The sequence below is a fragment of the Myxine glutinosa genome, chromosome 1 (genome assembly GCF_964187855.1).
Source record: "Myxine glutinosa chromosome 1, kmMyxGlut1.1, whole genome shotgun sequence".
In the NCBI taxonomy this organism is placed as follows: domain Eukaryota; kingdom Metazoa; phylum Chordata; class Myxini; order Myxiniformes; family Myxinidae; genus Myxine; species Myxine glutinosa.
Window position 1 is genome coordinate 76,998,257 of NC_136261.1, and position 22,192 is coordinate 77,020,448.

The 22,192-nt window shown below is 46.4% G+C and overlaps 1 protein-coding gene across 1 annotated transcript in view; it reads right to left on the bottom strand.

Moving 5' to 3' along the window:
- Positions 1–4,793: 4,793 nt before the first annotated feature.
- The window catches only part of UQCRC2 (ubiquinol-cytochrome c reductase core protein 2), a 131,762-nt gene continuing 114,363 nt past the window's right edge, over positions 4,794–22,192 (bottom strand). Inside the window, exons 9-14 of the mRNA XM_068113783.2 lie at positions 10,233–10,328; positions 9,823–10,022; positions 9,586–9,666; positions 9,230–9,306; positions 7,609–7,762; positions 4,794–5,022 (exon numbers count right to left, since the gene is read on the bottom strand). Coding sequence (XP_067969884.2) covers positions 4,939–5,022; positions 7,609–7,762; positions 9,230–9,306; positions 9,586–9,666; positions 9,823–10,022; positions 10,233–10,328 — 692 coding nt within the window. The 3' untranslated portion in view covers positions 4,794–4,938. The remainder of the gene's footprint in view (positions 5,023–7,608; positions 7,763–9,229; positions 9,307–9,585; positions 9,667–9,822; positions 10,023–10,232; positions 10,329–22,192) is intronic.

Below are 22,192 nucleotides of genomic sequence, written 5' to 3' on the forward strand. Positions count from 1 at the left end.
GGCTTGAGGCTTTGTTCTTGTCTCAGCGGTTCTTCGATCGCGCTGCAATTACTTTCTGGTCTCTGGTTTTCCCGGTCTTTTCACCCCATACTTCCTTGTTTTAAAATCTCCTCAAACAAAAAAAAACCAAAAAAATATTTCCTTCTCTGTTCTTATTCGTTTATTCGTTGTTCTTATTTGTTCGTTCGTTCTTCGACCACGTTGTTTGTGATCACGTTGTTAAAAAATGTCTAATCTGTCTCCTGAAGAACTGTATTGTGTCATATTCTATAACACCTTTTTCTTCTTCTTCTATAAAAAGATGCTTTCGACTTGCTCACCAAATCTATTCATTCCAAAAAAAAATTCCATCTCTTATAGTGCATCTTTCATTCATTCCCTAAACTCTCCAGCACTCCACCCATCCTTCAGCGTCCTCAAACGTATTTTTGACTCGAATGTCTCAAGAAACTCATTTTGCAATAAATGTTCGTTTCCCATTAATCGTACACTTTTCAAAATCCAATCTCACCCTCCCCTCCAAATCTTCCCTATCACCCCTCCCCTCCAAATCTTCCCCATCACCCCTTCCCTCCAAATCTTCCCCATCACCCCTTCCCTCCAAATCTTCCCCATCACCCCTCCCCTTCAAAACTTACCCCTCCCCTCCAAATCTACCCCTTTGCCCCTCCCCTCCAAATCTTCCCCATCACCCATCTCTTTCAAATTTTCCCCCTTGCCCCTCCCCTCCAAATCTTCCCCATCACCCATCCCTTTCAAATCTTCCCTCGCTCCTCCCCTCCTCTACTCCCCTCTCACCCCTCCTCCTCAAAGCGTCCTCCCCGCTTCTTCCCCCTTCCAACTTTCACCTTCATCTCCCTCAACCTTCTGCCTCACTCTTCCCCCCTCATCAAATAACACCTCACTGCGCCTCACCCAATCACCATCAAACCTTTTGTCCGCCCCATTATTCCCTTTCTCCAAGCTATTCTGTAATCTCTGACACACCTTCAACAGCTCTCCCTACCTCTTCCTCCTCTTCCACATCTTACCCTACAGCTCCCCCCCCCCCCCCTGTTCTGTATCCGATGCTCCCCCGTCCTCTTCCTTAACAGTATGGACCTCAAACATCCGGGGCCTTCGCTCAAACTTGTCTGATCTCTCCATACAGGTTGCTTCTGACAAACCAGACGTGATCTGCTTAACAGAAACTTTCCTCCTTCATGATGTCTCTGATTCCTTGTTATCTCTCCCAGGTTACTCCCTCCTCCGGTATGATAGACCTGAGCCTCGTCCTGGAGGTGGGGTTGCTATCTTTATAAAAAACTCTCTTCCTCACTCGCCCTGCACTGCCCTCTCTCCACCTCACCCCCAGGAATACCTTTGGCTACGGCTTCCCCTTCGCTCCCACCTTTTGTTCATATGTGTGTTGTACCGTCCACCAAACAGTGATGACTCCATCTACATCTCGCTGTCTGAGAATATGGACCAACTTCTATCTACCCATCCCAACTCTCTCTTCCTCATATGTGGTGATTTCAACTGTCAGCATGCCAGTTGGCTGGGTGTGGGTACCTCCCTCACCAGCCATGGCTCTTCAGCAAAGGACTTCTGTGACTCACTGGGACTGACACAATCTGTCAATTTCCCGACCCGGATTTCAGTCAACGGAGCATCTTCTCTTCTGGACTTGGTTATGACTAACTTCCCTGAAAATGTCTGCTGCTCTTCTTCTGCTCCAATCGGCTCTTCTGATCATGTGCTTGTTAAAGTGGACATCTCTCTGACCATTCTCAGAGAGCCTCCTCAGCGTCAACGAGTCTGGCATTTCACTCAGGCCAACTGGCACGGTCTTCAAGCAGCCATCAATCATCTGGACTGGTCTCCCATCTCTACCGCCTCTGACATCAACTCATCCTGGGAATTCTTCCAAAGTAAATTGCTCTCTCTCATGCACAGATTTATCCCATCTCGTCTTCAGTTGTCATACCCTTCCTCCCGTCCATGGTACACGGAATCTTGTGGTGAGTCTATTGCCCAGAAACAACTTGCTTTCGTCTCCTGGAAAGCAAATCCAACGGAAGGAAATCTCATTTCATTTCACAAAGCCCAAAACAAGTGTGTGTCCACCCTCAGGAGAGCCAGGAAACAATATCTCTCCGTTCTCAGGACCGAACTCTCTTATCTGTCTCCCTCTTCCAAATCCTGGTGGCGTCTGGTCAAATCTGTTTCTGGTGTTTGTTCCCCTTCCATCCCCTCCCTCACCTCAAATGGCCACACGGCTGACTCCGCACGTGAAAAAGCTGAATGCCTCAACTCTGTGTTTGCCTCTAAATCTTGTGTCCCAAACCCATCCCTCTCTGTACCCACCGTATCCAGTCGTACCCAGCTGCTCCTGGACTCTGTGTCCTTTCCTCCTGACAAGGTGGAAAAGTTTCTGTCAACCCTCGACTCGGATTCTGCAACTGGACCTGACGGCATCAGCCCACGGGTCCTAAAATCCTGTTCTTCCGCTCTTTCAGTCCCTCTCTCTGTTCTCTTCACCATCTCTTTTGCTCAAGGTCATCTTCCATCTGCTTGGAAATCTGCCAACATCACCGCTTTGCACAAAAAGGTGCAAAAACAGATCCCAGCAACTACAGACCAATCAGCCTTCTCCCAATTATCAGCAAAGTCATGGAATCCATCATTGCTTCAGATATGAAATCTTTCCTCTTCTCCAATGGCTTGATCTCTGATCATCAATTTGGTTTCAGACCTGGACACTCTACTCTGGACATGCTGCTTCTGCTTTCACAACAATGGATGGAGGTCCTCAATGCCAAACAGGAAATTCGAGCAGTCTCCCTTGACATATCACGTGCCTTCGATACGGTCTGGCACCCCGCTCTGCTCACCAAACTCTCCTCTTTTGGTATCCATGGAAATCTCCACGCATGGCTGGCGGACTTCCTCTCTAGTCGTAGTCAACGTGTGGCCCTGAATGGGTTTCTCTCATCTCCTCTTCCTGTTCAGGCTGGAGTTCCCCAAGGCAGTGTTCTGGGCCCTGTGCTTTTTCTGGTCTTCATCAATGATCTCTCTGACTCTCGTGAAAATCCTCTCTATCTCTTTGCTGATGACTCTACTCTCTGTCGCTCCATTCTTCATCCCTCAGATCGGCAGTCTGCAGCCTCCTCACTCTCTGCAGACCAGGACAAAATCACAGACTGGGCAAACAAGTGGACCATGTCTTTCAATCCTGACAAATCTCACACTCTTACAATGTCTCTCCGAAAAGACCGACTGGACAACCCTCCCATCCACTTTCTGAATAATCCTCTCCAAGAAGTTCTGTCACTCAAGCTTTTGGGTCTCACTATCTGCCATGATCTTTCCTGGGAAAACCACATTTCAAATCTGGCCTCCAAAGCCAGTCGCCAACTGGGCATCCTCCGTCATGCGAAGTCCTTCCTTGGCACACCTGAGCTCCTCACCACATACAAGGCTTTCATCCGCAGCTCAATGGAATACTGCTCTCCCCTCTGGGCTGGTGCTCCTGCCTCACACCGAGCTCGTCTTCATGCTGTTGAACCCAAAGCATTCAGAATCATTGGAATCTCCCGCGATGAAGCTAACTCCAAGGGCCTCTCACTCACTCACCACAGGCAGGTTGGTGGTCTTTCCGTCTTGTACAGACTCCTCTCTGGCCTTGCCCCCCCAGCTCTCTCTGGGCTCTGTCCCGCAAATATTCCTACAGGTCGCACAAGATCTGCCTGCATCCCTCTTATGGTTAAACTGCCAAAATCAAGACTCTCTGCTCACCTTCACTCCTTCATTCCTCTTTTCTCCCGCCTCTGGAACAAACTCCCTCACTCTCTTCAATCCCACTCCACCCTCCAGGTCTTTAAAACAGCTGTTCACCACCATCTCTTATCTTCCCCCATCCAAAACCTTGATCTTTTCTACCCCCGCTAATTTCACCCCAATTCCACTTTTTTGAAATTTCAACTTCTGTCCTGGAAGTCCTTGGTGTCCTTGTGTTTTATACTTCTCCCTCCCCCCACCCCCATTCCCACGCCTCCTCCCCCCAAGCCCTCTCCCTTCCACACATCTCCCTGCTCTCAAATGTTGTGTTTGTGTGCTTCCCCTTCTCTCCCCATCTTGTCTTCCGCTCCCTCTTTTTATATATTTTGTTTGTTTGGTTGATTTGTTTGTGAAGTAAATGTTAGCTCTTTCACGAGCCTCGATTCAGTGTACAAAAAAAAAAGCAAAAAAAAAAGCACGTGCTCACTATTGTGCCGAAATTTCAGCTTCCTAGCTCAAAGGATGGCTGAGATATTGGCCGGACAAACAAGAAAACAAACAAACAACCGGAGTTTAAACTGAGTAATCCCTTTCAGCGCACGTCATTGCCGGGCACAGAAGGGGGCCCGGCAATGACGTCATGCAGTGCTTGGAGATGGCATAGGAAAGGAGCGGTGTACAATAATGATAATCAAGCGAAATGGGATAATGCTACGGTGCTGTCACTCTCTCACTCAGTAAATAGGACAAGTTAACAGGTAATACGCCAAAGTCTAAAAGACAAAAAGAAAGAAGTGAAAACATGGTAAAAAGGGAAGGAAAGCAACATTGGATAAGACAAGTACCGCCAGAAAGGTTGAGCAACAATACTCCGAGGTTGCACGTGCACGGCAATTACGAGCAACAGGTCTGGAAAGTGGAAAAAAGATGGCGAGATATGGCAAGATGGTGAGATGAGGAGATTCTTATCAGGAATAAGGTTGACAGGATATTCTTCCAAAATAATAATTCATTCACTAATCACACACAGGTGGGTTTATTTGTTTTATTTGCATCATTCCAAAGGGCAAGTTCGAGCCACATATATTTAACACAAATCTGCTGAAATTGGAAAAGGAGACAACACAACCAGTTGAGAGGGCGTTACCCTCGTAAGATGGTGCTCTGCATGATGGTTCACAACTCGTCCAAGAATGGCGTGTGGGATAAGTCTCCATGTGAAACCATGGTCTTTTTTCCGGCAAAAACTTTCTTGGCAGCCTGTTGTGAAAATCAATTCATTGCAATTAACAAACTCCTTTTGAACAAACTTGCCAAGAAAAAAGTAACTCTAGATAGATTGTACCGACCCACCTGAAGCACCAGTGACTATGCCACGTGGGCTCGGTGGATGACCTATTCTTTTACCGACTCAAGGCCGATCTTTCCATGGGAGTTTACTACTTTGATGAGAACCATGAAGATTAGAACTTTAGTAAATTTGTTCAACGATTTTTTTTAAATCATGTAAATCGTTTCAACTATTCAGAGGATAGCAACATCAGCTCCAAGACAAATGTTTGGTTATTTTTTTTTGTGCCCTAGCTTGTAATGGATTAGACGTGTGCTTTTGTTGGAAGGACAAGTAACTCCGATACATAAAGGGGTGTTGGCGTGATAAATAAAATTAATGTTTAACTTGAATACCGTCATGCGACTCCCGGTTAACACCAGAAGGTCGCGGATAGGCCGAAACGGTTTATTCGGAGGCAACAACCAAACACGGATTTTGCTATCTAACGCGGGAGAAAGAAGGAAAATGGAAGGCTGCGGCAAAAGCTTACCTTCAGCGCACCGAAGTAGCTCCGGTCCTGTAAGGGGATTAATGAACTTGACAAACACAAATCAGAATGTACAAAAATATAGATTTATTCACGGACCCCGAAACAATGAAACGCGACGGCAATGAAATAAAATTAACTAATTTGGGATCCCACACACCGACTTCGAATACAGACGAGGGAATATGAATACGAAAGAAAATGTCTCGTCGTGTAAAGTGTAAACGCGGAGCATGGGCTTATCTGGCTCTTGTCGTCTTGTCTCCGCTGCCCACACGCAGCTTCGTTCGGCCCCGATGCACCCACGAGGCCTCACTCCAAGCGCCACAAGGCCTCGCTCCAAGTTCCAAAGCACCCATGAGGTCCCTCGCTCCAGCACCACAGCACCGAGCACCGCTCCAAGCACTACAAGGCCTCGCTCCAAGCCCCTCGCCACTCACGAGGTCCGTGCACCAAGCACCACGCGTCCAACGCAGGCTAGCGGCTCCAAGCGAGGTCGATCTTCACACACGATCGGCCTGCCACGTCCCAGTCAGCTCTCCCGAAGCAAACGGGCAAGAACAAGCGAACTCCACTCGGGCTATATCTCAACTCAACTCGGGCTGCGCAAGACCAAGCGCCGGATGTCAAAAAGGGCCAGCTGCGCAAACAGGAGCACGAACCGCAAGAGACTCTCCAGACCATATATATATATCTCTCTATCTATCTCTATGTCTCTGTCTCTGTCTCTGTCTCTCTCAAAATGGCGTTCGGCGCTCTCTTAAATAACCTTGCTGGCGACGTCACGTCAGCCTTGGCGCGCTACCCAATCAGTGCCCTCCACTGACTCGCCGGCTGGAGGTTCACGCCTACCGCACCACCCCAACTCTCGTCCCCTGTTCCGTAGTCATAGCGCGTGGCACTCGAGGTGGATAGGCCTGTCGGAGGTGTAATTGGCGGCGGCCATGCGGCGGTGTCCTGGCCTGGTTTCCTTCCGAAGTCATGTCAGGGGAAGGGAATCATTTAGTGTTGCGCTAGGGACCTATCTATGGTGTCTACAGGTGTGCATTGCCATAAGGGACAAAGGTTTGGCTGACCAGGTGAGACACACAGGGGCGCTACTCTTTAATCCCTAACTCTACTTAACACACGAACCTCCTGGTAGGTTCACAAGTATACTCCTTACCGACAAACCACCTAGACATGGAACTTATTGCAGGGTAGATTCCTTACAGCGACAGACGAAGCACGTTACCTACACAGATCTATCTGGCTCTACATATCACTACCCCCCACCGACATAACAATACTTTACACTGCAAATCTGTTTGATTTTATGACAAACCCAGTGGTATGGGGGACAATAAGTAAAATTTTACAGTTGCACTAAATAATAATGGATAAAGAAATAAAATTTAAGATTAAAAAATATAGCAGGTGAAAACAGGTAAATGGTGATCAATTTTTTATTGGGTGGTAACAGGTATTGTACTGGCATTAGATGAGGTGATTTTCTTAATTTAAATATTTAAATTTGGAGGAAAGATTTTTTAAAAAGTGAAACACGATTAGAACAGACATGCCAGAAGTCTGTCAAAGGATCCAACACAGGAATAGGTCCAATCGTTAAATGCAAATCACAAGATGTGAATGTATTGGTGACTAGCCAAATGTTTTACATTGAATTAGACAACAGCAATCAAATTTAAATTTAAATTTTGAGATTCCCAAGGAATGAAAGGAAGTCCACCGTTCCATGGGTATTTGTTGTTTTAGTCAGCAAATATTTGTTTTAATCTCTCAACAGTTTGGAAGTGGCCATATTTAACTTGTGTGTTAACTCCACCATCAATAGCTCCTCCCACGGGACCTGTCTATTCGTACGTATGCTGGGGAATGTTGGTCTGGGATCTTATTATAAAAGAGCTTCATCAAAAGGTTACATGAGAACAGAGGATTCACAAAAAATCCATCCAACATAATATGAACATCATTTTGTCTAAGGCCTAAATATCCTGCATTCTGGATGTGTTGGATTGCAACTCACATCCACAACGTTAGCAGCGACGATGGAGTTCAGGCTCTCTGCAGCTTCAGTCGGTGCCACAAATTTCCCTGTGAATAGGGCCTGGGATCCCAGCTCATGCAGCACGCTTTTCTGCTCTTCAGCAGACATCAGCAGCCGTGCGCGCACCTGCATGCTGTCAAAGTTTGTGTTTATAGCAGCAAAAAGAAGGCAGTACGTTGGGCTCTGGTGTAGGATAGTTAGCAACTATAATTGACGAGAGGGAGGTGCGTACATCGTTGTCTTCTACAAATCATGGTTGTTTTGTGATTTGATGTCCAAAAACAGGCCTGACACAGGAGTGTGAAATTAACGTCCATGTATGTTTTTATCCACGTGTACCTGATAATGAATTGGCATATTTCTCGTATGATGATCTCTGGCAATTAACATTACTACAGGACTTTTTTTTTTAAGACAAGGTACCAAGAAAGTTAAACAAATATTAATATACACCCCAACTTAGGCATCACCTCCCCCATCAAAGCAGGCAGGGGGTGGTGCAGGGGTATCACAAATGCAAAATTTTAGCAAAATTAACCAAGCAACCATGACTTGAGACAAGAAACATAACAGCATGAATCAGCACATACATCTGATATTCTTCCTGTCTCTACTTGGAGCACGAGTAATGCGATCAACACGTCCGCAGAAAAAAATAAAAATATGAGCAGCTATAATTGCCAAATTTGACACAAATTTTCATATTGTATACACGATTATCCAATACTCACGTGCCGGCCTATGGGTACAGTAATGAGTATAGTCGTTCACTAAATTTTTATTTATATTTTTCATTGTGAGCCCAAAGTGGAACTCATCGAAACATTTACAAAATGAAGTTCTGTGCCAAATTGGCAATTATAGCTGCCATCACCGTCCAGTTATTTTGCCGAAAAACCAGTAAACAATGGTCATAGAATGGTACTTGCGAAATCTTTTGCTGCGACTTTGCCCTTTGGACCTCAACCAGAGGCTTGAAGCTTTTGAATGGAGAACCAATTTAGGAAAGCAATATACAACTTCTGTCAAATTTCAAGTCACTCAGATGAAATTGAAGATTTTTTGACCTTTATCTTTGACCTCAAAGACCATAAGCTTCCGGATTTTGATTGGTGAACCAATTCAGTGACCCAATATGCAAATTATGTTGAAATGTTAAGTCAATTGATGATTTTATGTGACGTTGACCTTTTGACCTATTGATCTAAAAAAACAAGGCTTCTTGTGATTACCTCTTCCAAGAAGTTGTGTTTTGTGAAGATTTGTGTAGAATTGCGACCTATAGGAGATTGACATACAGACAAATAGACCAACCAATATACTTGCTTATCTTTGATTCCGCAAGCAACAAACACACAAAGAGAATCATTGCCGCACTCACATGCTCGGACTATGGCTGTAGCGTGAGTAATTCAACTCTATGAAAATTATTTGGCAGAATAGGTAATTAGATAAATGTTTTTGTTTTATGCTGATTGTGGTAAATGCAGGATAATTTATCTGAACCAGCACAACACAGTTTGTTTTTACACCAGAGATTGTCTGCAGATCACGATTCTTATCAGCTTAGAATAAAGCACAAGTTCCTGCATTTACACACCGAGCTCGGTTGACCTCATCTTCGGTCAATTTTCCATCGGCGATTGCTTTGATCTCTGCGAGGCCTGCACCAATCACCTGCACGCATTAACCAAGGGAAATGGGAAGGACAAAAATGACATACGTTTTTATTACATCTTATAATTCAAACCAGGGGCTGGCAGCGAAAAAAACGAGATGGAATTTTAAAATGCTGCGAGTAATAAACAGATTTGGAAAGTGGCCACATGCGAAAGTTCAAAGAATTATGACAGTGCACGGTGATTGTACCGATGAGAATCACCGCGATATTAATCCGAACAAGTCGTCATAATGATAAAAGGTGAAAATCAATTGGCCTGAACATGATGGGCTTACGTCTGAGACGGCCTCTGAGGGGCAGATGCTGTATATTCCAAATAGACCAGAATCACTGTAGGACGCATTGAACGCCATCGCCTGCAAAAAGTTTCATCACCACATAACTCGTCAGCAAAACCTGTAACTGCAATGTATTCTTACCAAGAACCGACATCTATACATCCCAAGTTATTTTACCCTTCACACAGTCATCTTTCAAATCAAATTGAATCCCCCTCTCAACTCACTACACACCACAGAGGGGAACCGAGAAGCCTTATTAAGTGCCGGGCTCAGTTTGCTCCCACTGTTGAGGCCTCTCTTTGTGTAGGGTCCGGCCCCTAACACATGCTGCAGCACAGCAAACGCTCCAGCTTGTGGTCCTACCACCGACGATGACTCCGCAACCAGCAACGTGTGCACCAGTTTGCTGTCAGTGTGCACGCGATGTTCCCCTGAACATCACAAGGAAAACCTCACAAACATAAGTGGCCAACATTGCAGACAGAACTTAAGATGTTGCTATTTAAGAAGTTTCCAAATAACAAGTACAGTACTTTATATTCATGATTGTTGAATAACACTGAAACAAAGACAAAAATAAAACGACAATCATTAACAAATAAAACGACAAAAATAAAACGACAAAATCAAGAGAGCCGCACCTCCAATATACTTGACCTTGTCAATTGGTCGGCCAGAGCCCTCGGTGATTTTAAAATGCCGCTCAGCAGCAGCCTGAACGGCATCGTGACTCATTCCTGTACAAACAAAAAACTCAGAATATGATTTTCAGCACTAGACACAACAAACCTCAAAAACATTACAGGCAAGAACATCATCTTGCTCTTCTAAAGAGCAACATCTTAAGTCTTTTCTTGTTTTGCTTTGTTTTGCTCTCCTAAAGACCATTTCTTGAGGATCTTCTGGAGATCTAGGCTTATTGAAAAAAATCTAGGCTTATCTAGGCTTATTGAAAAAAAAGGAAGGAATCGTTGCAATTTAAGTTGCATGATGTTTTCCTAAAATTCTAACTGTATATTATACCAGCAAGCTACGGATGGGAGGCCAAATGCAAACAGAGTGGCAATGCGGCAACTGTGAATGCTAAACCATGAACCAATAAATTCCATATTCCTGTGACACTTTCTGTTGAACATCAGGCATGGACAGCCAATTCGTGAAGGACTTGGTGTGGGAAGGCAGGGGGGGGGGGGGGGGGGGGGAAGGGGCAGAGCTGTAGATAGAGGGTTTGGCCAACTAAACAAGAGGCGCCATGTTGTTACCCAAGGTCAAGTGCACGCGCGCGTGCGTTCAAGCGTGCATGCAACTTACTGCTATTAGGGACGGGTTTATTTTTATGTTCCTGAGTTTCATACATTGTTTAGTCAGTTGCGAATGAGTGGAAGTTGGGATGGATGAATGGAAGGAGGGATGGATGAGTGGAAGGAGGGATGGATGAGTGGAAGGAGGGATGGATGAGTGGAAGGAAGGATGGATGAGTGGAAGGAAGGATGGATGAGTGGAAGAAGGGATGGATGAGTGGAAGGAGGGATGGATGAGTGGAAGGAGGGATGGATGAGTGGAAGAAGGGATGGATGAGTGGAAGGAGGGATGGATGAGTGGAAGGAAGGATGGATGAGTGGAAGGAAGGATGGATGAGTGGAAGGAAGGATGGATGAGTGGAAGGAGGGATGGATGAGTGGAAGGAGGGATGGATGAGTGGAAGGAGGGATGGATGAGTGGAAGGAGGGATGGATGAGTGGAAGGAAGGATGGATGAGTGGAAGGATAGATGAGTGGAAGGATGGATGAATGGAAGGATGGATGGATGAGTGGAAGGAAGGAGGGATGGATGGTGAGTGGAAGGAAGGTTGGATGAGTGGAAGGAGGGATGGATGAGTGGAAGGAGGGATGGATGAGTGGAAGGAGGGATGGATGAGTGGAAGGAGGGATGGATGAGTGGAAGGAGGGATGGATGAGTGGAAGGAAGGATGGATGAGTGGAAGGAAGGATGGATGAGTGGAAGGAGGGATGGATGAGTAGAAGGAGGGATGGATGAGTGGAAGGAGGGATGGATGAGTGGAAGGAGGGATGGATGAGTGGAAGGAGGGATGGATGAGTGGAAGGAAGGATGGATGAGTGGAAGGATAGATGAGTGGAAGGATGGATGAATGGAAGGATGGATGGATGAGTGGAAGGAAGGAGGGATGGATGGTGAGTGGAAGGAAGGTTGGATGAGTGGAAGGAAGGATGGATGAGTGGAAGGAGGGATGGATGAGTGGAAGGAAGGATGGATGAGTGGAAGGAAGGATGGATGAGTGGAAGGAGGGATGGATGAGTGGAAGGAGGGATGGATGAGTGGAAGGAGGGATGGATGAGTGGAAGGAGGGATGGATGAGTGGAAGGAAGGATGGATGAGTGGAAGGAAGGATGGATGAGTGGAAGGATGGATGAGTGGAAGGATGGATGAGTGGAAGGATGGATGAGTGGAAGGATGGATGAGTGGAAGGATGGATGAGTGGAAGGATGGATGAGTGGAAGGATGGATGAGTGGAAGTTGGGATGGACGAGTGGAAGGAGGGATGGATGAGTTGAAGGAAAGATGGATGAGTGGAAGGAGGGATGGATGAGTGGAAGGAGGGATTGATGAGTGGAAGGAAGGATGGATGAGTGGAAGGAAGGATGGATGAGTGGAAGGAAGGATGGATGAGTGGAAGGAGGGATGGATGAGTGGAAGAAGGGATGGATGAGTGGAAGGAGGGATGGATGAGTGGAAGGAGGGATGGATGAGTGGAAGGAGGGATGGATGAGTGGAAGGAGGGATGGATGAGTGGAAGGAGGGATGGATGAGTGGAAGGAGGGATGGATGAGTGGAAGGAAGGATGGATGAGTGAAAGGATGGATGAGTGGAAGGATGGATGAGTGGAAGGATGGATGGATGAGTGGAAGGAAGGAGGGATGGATGATGAGTGGAAGGAAGGATGGATGAGTGGAAGGAAGGATGGATGAGTGGAAGTTGGGATGGATGAGTGGAACTTTGGATGGATGAGTGAAAGTAAGGATGGATAAATGGAAGATCATCACTCATCCATCCTTCCTTCCACTCATCCATCCTTCTTTCCACTCATCATCCACCACTCCTTCCTTCGACTCATCCATCCTTCCACTCATCCATCCTTCCGCTCATCCATCCTTCTGCTCATCCATCCCTCCTTCCACTCATCCATCCTTCCTTCCACTCATCCATCCCTCCTTCCACTCCTCCATCCCAACTCACACTAATCATCCATCCTTCCTTCCACTCAACCATCCCAACTTCCACTCATCCATCCTTACTTCCACTCATCCATCCTTCCTTCCACTCAACCATCCCAACTTCCACTCATCATCCATCCTTCCTTCCACTCATCCATCCCAACTTCCACTCATCACCCATCCTTCCTTCCACTCATTCTCCATTCTTCCTTCCACTCATCCATCCCTCCTTCCACTCAACCATCCCCACTTCCACTAAGCGAATGCATGCAATGCGATGCGCGTTCTGCTAGTTACGGAGGTTGGGTAACAACATGGCGCCTGTGAATCACATGACAGCGCTGAATCAATCATAGGGCAGACCAGTTGAAACCGGGTTGACTGAACTCTCTCTATCTACGGCTCTGGGAAGGGGGAGAGAGGGGGTTGAGGAGTGGGGGGGGGGGGGGGGGGTGGAGGGGAACAGAGAATAACAAAAATTACTGCAGCTGAATCCTTCTATACCCAGCCAATGGCAAAACTGCAAATGGCAAATCTGAAAATTTCACTGTTGGAAATGCTCAAATCATTTCCTTTAAGGTCAATCTCTATTTTCATTCCAAACATCATAATTCCAATCACAATTGAATGCGATATCATGAGTATAACAAAATGCAATGTTACGAACACTCGTGAGGTGAACAAATATAGACGGCGTTCTCACGTGACAACCAATAGACGAACCTGCCTGTGAGCATGGGCTGATATGAAACACTTTGTACGGATCGAAAATCGAAATCATAATTTTCTTGAGGATTTTATGAAACCTACCACAAGCCTCAGGACGGATAAAAGCGGTGTCGTTCGGGTGAAAACTCAAAATCACAATTGTAGAGATATCAAACCAGTGAATGCTTTTGCCAAAGCTGTGAACGTGTTTTCTTCTGGATCGGGAGCAGTTTCACACAGACCGAAACTAAAAATCAGAATTGTATTAAGGATTTATGAAACCTCCCACCCACCTTAGACACCTGCTGGAACCCCAAAACATTCCACAGAAGGTTTGGCACGGTTAGCCCCAAACCTGAGGGAGTCATTTTGGGACAGACAGACAGACAGCCAGTCCTTTTTTAAAATAATATGGATAAGACGAAAATCTCACCAAAATTGATCACTTGGCGTTTTACATCACAAAAACAATAGTGTTGCCTTGCAAGGCCAACGATGATTACAGTATGTCCCAAAAAGAATTTTCAGGTGGACACTGTGTCCCAGAACCAACCCTCATTTATATAATATAATAAATAAATTCACACACACACACACACACACACACACACACACACACACACACACACACACACACACACACACACACACACACACACACACACACACACACACACACACACACACACACACACACACACACACACACACACACACACACACACACACACACACACACACCCCGCTATTCGTGGGGGATACGTTCCTGGAAAATCCCGCTAATTGCGAAACGGCAAAAAGGTGGGCATTGTTTCAATGGAAAAAGGGGGGATACGTTCCCGAGTCGCGAGAATCTGCGAATAGAGAGGAACAAACCGCGAATGGCGAGGCAAAATCTGCGAACGGTGAAGCAAATCCCAAGAATGTCGACGATAATCCGCGAAGGTCGTTGAAAGTCCCGGAAATGGTAAGACAAAGCTCGCAAATGTCGACGAAAATCCGTGAAGGTCGATGAAAATCCCGTGAATGTATGCCGTGGCATTGTTTCAATGGGGAAAAGGGGGATAGGTTATAGGTTATAGGGGATAGGTTATAGGTTCCCAGCAGTTCGTGATTCATAGAGGAACATTTTAAAGTTTAAAACTTTTTTTTGTATACAAGATCGAGGCTCGTGGAAGCGACCTCAAACAAACATGATCACAGTTTCACAAAGAATGCGTACAAAAAAACAAACAAAAAAACAACACCAAGTACCATTTCCAATTTATTGAAGGAATGTGCTTACAGTTTATTAAAAGTGCTTAACCATACTGTACCATGAAAGTAAAAAAACACAACACTATCATGTACCGTTTAAAATTTATATTTTACAAACACGCAACTTTCAAATGATGATGATGATGGTGATTAATTAAAATCCCATCAATTCCTCGAACTTTGAGGGCGACCCAAATGATGGTGCAGCAAAATCGTGCACTAAGGGAGAGCCAGGTGAGCTAGGAGGTGAGAACGCTGTTGAGAATGCTGGTGAGAACGCTGGTGAGAACGTTGAGAGGGTGGCAGGAGAGGGTGTTGATGGTCTTGAGGTGGAGGAAGGCAGGGCTGAAGAAATGGGTAATGGGGAGCTGCCTGACAGATTGCCCAACATTTTGATGTAGCTCTTTGTATGGGAGCAGCACATCATCGAAGCCCCTCTTGAATTTGTGGTACCTCTTCACGACTGGGTCAGCATCTTGCACCCTGTGGGCAATTTCCCGCATGTCCTGCAGCACCTCGCCCAGGAACTGGACTGTGAGGTTGGACCTCGACACCTCTTCCTCATCAATGCCCGCCTCCTCCTCGGAAACCTTTGGAATGGCCTCCAACTCGTCCTCGGTAAGCGGGTTTAGGAAACGGTTCAGCATCATGGTTTTCAGCATGAAGTCCCTCGTCTGTGTGTTGTCCTCGATACATATTCTGAGTCTTCTCCATCCTTTCCATGTGAACATTCTGGACATGGGTGACCATATTCGTACTCAATGCAGCGCTCGCTGAAACTCTCTCACGAATCTCCTTCTTCTTCTTCCGTATGTAGCGAACGGTGGATTCGTTGACGCCATCATGTCTGCCCACAGAGGCCGCACTCTCTCCTCTCAAAAGCGGGTCGAGCAGCTCCACTTTCTGGGTCAGGCTCATCACTTTATTCTGCCTCTTGGTAGTCGATGCATCTGCAGCACTGGTCTTGCGCTTGGGAGCCATGATCGAACAATGAGCAGAGCGAGAGTCAAAAACGCAAGTCAAAGCAACGGGACGATAAGGATGATCGAGACCCAAGACAGTCTGTTTATGTAGGAATGTGAGCATTGTGGGTAGCTGCGGGAGGGGTGAATACCCTGGATATTTTTTGTGGGGGATGTTATCTGATGATGCCGTATTGAGCCCATCTGCTAATTTCAGTAATAGATTTAATGAAGCGTTTTTGCATTCTATAATTCACGGGGTTGACATGTTTACGCAGCTGATGTAACATCTCCCGAAACGTTTTCATTGTGTAAGATCTCTGATGATGCTTTACCATAAACTGCAGATAGTAATCTTACTATAATTCACCAAATGTCCGTCCGTCTGTTCGAAGGTACCGTAAAAACTGCTGAACCAATCTCAACGATATTTTGGGTGGATAATCCTGGGATCTCCAGGAGTAAAATAGGCTATTTAGTTTTCCCAATTTCAGCTTTAGTCTCCAGCATTCTCAGGTTTGGACTCACGAATAACATGCGCGTTCGCATAACGTTCATTGTTCTCATTGTGACGATGTTGCTTTCCCGGGTGCCGCACAAACGGCTGCACCGATCGCTGCACCGATCGAACTCTGTGACCTCGGACAAAGACCTTTTTTATAAGGACACTGGTTGAATCCCTGCTTGAGAGAATTCTAACCCATTTCAACTGAAGGAAACACGTATCGGGAGTACATACGACATAGCGATTGTGAACACGATTAGTTTAATCTCCACATGAGAGAATTCCACATAGCTATTTGGGCGATGAATACGCTAACAGATCGCTGTCTCCATCGATCTTGCCAAGGCCGTAACAGCTATCGGCTCAAAATCCTTTTAACTGTTGATTTGGAAGTTTTTACAATGAAGGAAACACGTATCGGGAGTACATACGACATTGGGAGGACTAACTGCACGCGTCTTCAGTATCAAGCTTAAATCTGTCATGGCGGATCTGAAGAGCGGAATGCTTGGAGAAGTGGTGGGCTACTTCGGCATGAAGGAGGATCAGAAACGTGGACTCCCACACTGCCACATCCTGCTGATACTTGCTCCCGCATGACGTTATTTTCCCGGGTGCCACACAAACGGCTGCACCGATCAAGATTTAACGGATGTTTATATAAATCGTTTAAAAGAAAAAAAAGCCTTCAATTTCTGATATTTAGCCTTTTCATTTGGGCCTCCCAATTGAAGCCCCGCCCATAGGGCGGGTACCGTTGCTAGTACATTTAATGAAGCATTTGCATTCTATAACTCACAGGGTTGACTTGTTTTCATAGCTGGTGGAACATCCCGCAAACCTCTCGATTATAGTCCAGCTAAAATTCACGGCCGCAAAAGCCATGAAAACGCAAATCACACAGCAGTGAATGTATAAGCAGGTCATGCTCGCAGTTTGTGGAGGTTTTTTGCGTACGTATGTTCAGCTGCTTTATGCATGGCTGGTGAAAGATGGGTTTTATAGTCGTAAATGTGTCAAGCTAACGGCTTGTGAAAAATTATTTTTTTGCACCCCTGAAAAACCGCGAATTCGTGGAACACGTCTGCGAATAGGGGGTAAAAAAAAAAAAAACCGCGATTTTGTGGAACACAGCCGCGAATAGGAAAAACGAATAACGGGTCCGACTGTGTGTGTGTGTGTGTGTGTGTGTGTGTGGGTGTGTGTGTGTGCGTGTGTGTGTTTGTGTGTGTGTGTATATACAGACTTGGCATTTAATATGGAATTTTTTTTTTTGTGGGGGTGAACTTACTTTTCAAGATGACTTAGAACCAAAAGTTCATTGGAATTATGTTGAAATTATTCTAGATTTTGTTAATGTGACCGTTAAAAGAAACAAAAACCACATTTGACATTTCGAAGCAAATAAATTGATCCTTGAAAGTGATGCAAACTGATATCGAACTCAATTCACGGACAGTACTGTGTTAAACTTCTGTACGTTTTCCAGAAGTATCTCTTTATTTTGCACATTAGCCACATTTTTTTTCAACAAAAACAAAAGCTAAATTATGACTGGGATTACGGACAGTAAAATTACAGTTCAGTACTTCGTGTAACCCCCACGAGCATTCAGGAGAGCACGTACACGTTGAGGCATGCTGTTCACGAGATTTGCCAAGGTTTGGACAGGAATCGCTTGCCATGCAGTGACAATAGCCTGCTGCAATTCACGCACAGAGGTCGGCTGCTGGTCCAAGTGGTCGATTTGACGCGTTAATTCTGCCCACAAGTTCTCTATCGGATTCATATCCGGGGACATGGCAGGCCACTCCATATGCACTACACCTCGGTCAGCAAGAAAGTGTTGGATCATGCGAGCACGATGAGACCGTGCATTGTCATCTTGGAAGACAAAGTTTCCTCGAAAGGCTGCACGAGCAAATGGAAGCAATGTTTCTTCCAGAATGACCCTGTACTTGAACTGGTTCAGGTTTCCATTCAGAACAACCAGGTCAGTTTTGCCCCCTGCATGAAAAGCAGCCCAAACGGTCACCCCACCACCTCCAGCTTGGACTCTTGGCACTATACAATCTTCGTTGTGGGCTTCATGCACTTGTCTGCGCACTCGGACGCGGCCATCTTGACGATAGACCAGAAATCTAGACTTGTCACTGAGGTCACGTGATTCCAGTGTCCTGGCTGCCATTGACGGTGCTCTGTGGCCCATTGCAATCGGCGCTGGCTGTGTTGTCTGGTCAGGCGTGGCTTTCTCAGGGGACGCCTGGCACGATAGCCTGCTTGAACCAGTCGTTGGTTGACTAGCCTTCTGGATACAGGCACATTTTTCAGTTGCTGCCACTCAGCCCTAAGCCGATTAGCTGATTTGCTACGGCCATTGCGGACTAACCGGTGCAGCTGGCGATCATCTCTCCTTGTGGTTCTGCGTGGACGTCCTGGCCTCGGTATTGGAGTAGGGACACCCCTCTGAGCATTTCGTTTCAGGATCGTTGACACCTGACCTTGAGTGATGCCATACTGCGGAGCAATAGCACGCTGTTTCATGCCAGAATTTTGTAAAGCCACCACTCCATGACAAATAGCATTGTCAAGTTGACGGACCATCTCCAGAGGAAGCGGCAATAACTTTTGTAGACGTGCAGCAGTTGTTTTCCACTAATACAGAACGCAACAACCCTTATATACCCGATTGTGAAGCCAATTGTCAAATGTACCTGTCCTTACATTTTGTCACGCCACCTGTGATATAATCCTGTTATTGACTTCTTGCTGCGAAAGACAATCAGTGACAAGGTTCTTTCAACAAAGACATCACCGAAGGGTAAAAGAAACTCACCAGATTGATATACTGAGTTCAGAAAGTAAACCCAAGTCAAGAAAAAAAAAAATCCATATTAAATGCCAAGTCTGTATATATATATATATATATATATATATATATATATATATATATATATATATATATATATATATATATATATATATATATATATATATATATATTGTTGCGGTTTCTCAAAGCCCGTTCCCTTACAAAGGGGGGATTAAGCCCCTTTTTCCCTCTGGGTCTTCAAAACCGCGAGACCGAGTCGCCATTTCCGGGCAGACGTGGGAAAGGGTTTCGGGTTTCGTGGGAAAGGGAAAAAGGACAAGTTCACGCGTACCTTGAGTACCCACGCCGCAGCGGAGCGGGGATCGAGTCTCGCACGAACCACGCGTAATTGTGTACGCCCGAGCGGATGGCGTACCACATGACTGTTGCTGTTATCTTCCTATAGAACCCGATCAGAGCGATCTAATCCGTACCATGCGATACCAATGATGGAAGGGACAAAACGGTCGAATCAGAAGGAATAACAGGTTTATTTACACTAGTTACAAGGATTTGAAGGAAAGGAAAGGGACACAGGGCAGACTTAATCAATCTTAACTTATTTCCCAGACATGGGCCCGATCACTCACACGGGGAAATGGAAGAAGAATGTTCGCGCCGAACGCGCCTGCTTCGGTCGCTCCAGGAACAGCTCACCTGGTCGTGGCCCTCTGGCGGTCATGGCGGGAAAATCCTCGCGGCGCGTATCAGGCAAAGGCAGGCAGGAGGATATATCGCGCGTCTGTGGCCCGGCCCGGGTCGTCTTTACAGCGCGATTAATACTGCGCAGAGCGCGGGGAGCAGGGCAAGTTCATGTACAACGGGGTTATGCGCGTCTCCTTCTCAACTCAACTGAACTGCCGTATTCTCACAACTCCGATCTCTTAATTGAGCGCTCCGAACTGACTCAGCGCATCTCCTCTGGGGTCTCATCTGAGCGCTCCGAACTCATAACTGACTGACCTGGGGGGCTCTGGGCATAGGGTTATATTGCCCCACCCAAGCCCGACTCGAATGTTCCAAACCCCGCCTTTTGCCGCAGTGGTAAGTCACTCCCCTCGAGCCCTGATTGGCGGCTCGCGCTTACCGACGGCTCCTTCGCCGCATTCCTTCGGCCTCGGTCGACTTGTTCAGGCCTGCCGCGTGGTATTTCGACGCCAATGCCAACCCAAAGCGCCATAAGGACACCTAATTTTCATTTTCCTACTCAACGCAAAACTAACACAGGAAAGGTCTACGCTTACATTTACGAAGAAATAACTGAGCTTAAACGAGGCTACATGTTGTAGTGCAACTAACTAGGAGGGGAAATTAACCTTTATTATAAAACCACAAAACCGCAACATTTGCATTCTATAACTCACGGCGTTGACTTGTTTTCATAGCTGGTGGAACATCCCGCAAACCTCTCGATTATAGTCCAGCTAAAATTCACGGCCGCAAAAGCCATGAAAACGCAAATCACACAGCAGTGAATGTATAAGCAGGTCATGCTCGCAGCTTGTCGAGGTTTTTTGCGTACATGTTCATCTGCTTTATGCATGGCTGGTGAAAGATGGGTTTTACAGTCGCAAATGTGTCAAGCTAACGGCTTGTGAAAAAATATTTTTTGCACCCATGAAAAACCACGAATAGGGGGTCAAAAAAAAAAAACGCAATTTTGTGGAGCACAGCCCTGAATAGGAATGAAACGAATAGCGGGTCCGACTGTTATAAATATATATATATATATATAGTTGCGGTTCTGAGAATGTACATATGTGATCATTAAAGGTTAAAGGTTTGCCCCCATAGTTAGTCCACATGCAACACGTAGGCCACCTTAGAACATTAGTTATGTTATAATATATGTGAGAATAAGGCCATTTCCAATAGTGATACCTGCGTTGTGTAAAATAAATAAGAGTAGGTCCCGTTCATTTTGCGGCCCACCCTCCAAATCGACCTCGTTGGGCAGCATCCATCCCGCGCCCTGATTCGGCTAATCCACCTCCTTTGCCAGCAGCTTTCGCTGCTGGCAAGGGTTTTTGCTCGAAACCAGCCAAATGCCACGACGTAGGCCTGGAAAGGGGGAGGAGCGCGAGGTCGGGGTGTGGCCACGTCAAGCAGCACGTCAAGGGCGGAGCCGGTAAGAGCCAACAACCAACCAGGGCTCGGGTGAAAGGGCGTGAGGGGCGTGGTAAGAGCGTGGCTGGCAAATTCGAGCGGGTTCCAAGAGCGTGGTAATAAAACCCTTGGCACGAGGCCCCCACGAGAGACGAGAAGGGAGAGGCACTCGTGGCAGTTGAGCTGGAGAGGACGGGAGCCAAGCGCGAACCAAGCGAGAAGCCATTGTGAAGACTGACACGGAGCACTCGCGTGGTAACGGCATTAGAGGACCGGCGTGCGCATGACAGTCTCGAGGCATTGATGAGAAGCGCATTAAGAAGCGCGTTCGAGCTGTCCGATTATAACGTACGCGGCTGAGCCGCGAGTGTAACCGCCAGCCAGCCTACCTTTCGCCGCATTCCGCCCTGTAATTGTCCGCTCCGCGTAAACGACACAAGGAGAGTTCCTGGCCGCTGCCGCCTGACCATCTGCTTCACGGTACGAATCGGGGACCGGAGTGAGCTGCCTGGACGCCATCATCTCCGGACCATCTACCCAACCTTCTACATCCCCGTGTGTGTCTGTGTGTGAGGGGCCCGTTTGTCCAGGGGATAAGTATAAGACTGTAGAAGCTTCACTGTGTGTACTTCTCCTCCTTTCTGTACAAATTGTTAATAAACCAATTGTTCTTCCTGTTTCTTCCTAATTCGACCGTATCATTCCTTTCCTCCGTGGGTAAGCATGGCACGATTCAGAACCGCTCAAATCAGGTTTAGTTCTGTTAACAGCTCGGATCACGGCTCGCTATCGCTCGGCGTTTCCACTACAACCGTGATTCGGGCGGGGTTATTTCCGTGCTTCCTGGGAGGCGTTGGTAATTAGGTAATAGGAATAATTCGGCCTACCACCCTATTCAGCGCTGACCGGAAGGAACGTCATAGCCCCAGCGACACAAGGAGAGTTCCAGATCACGTCG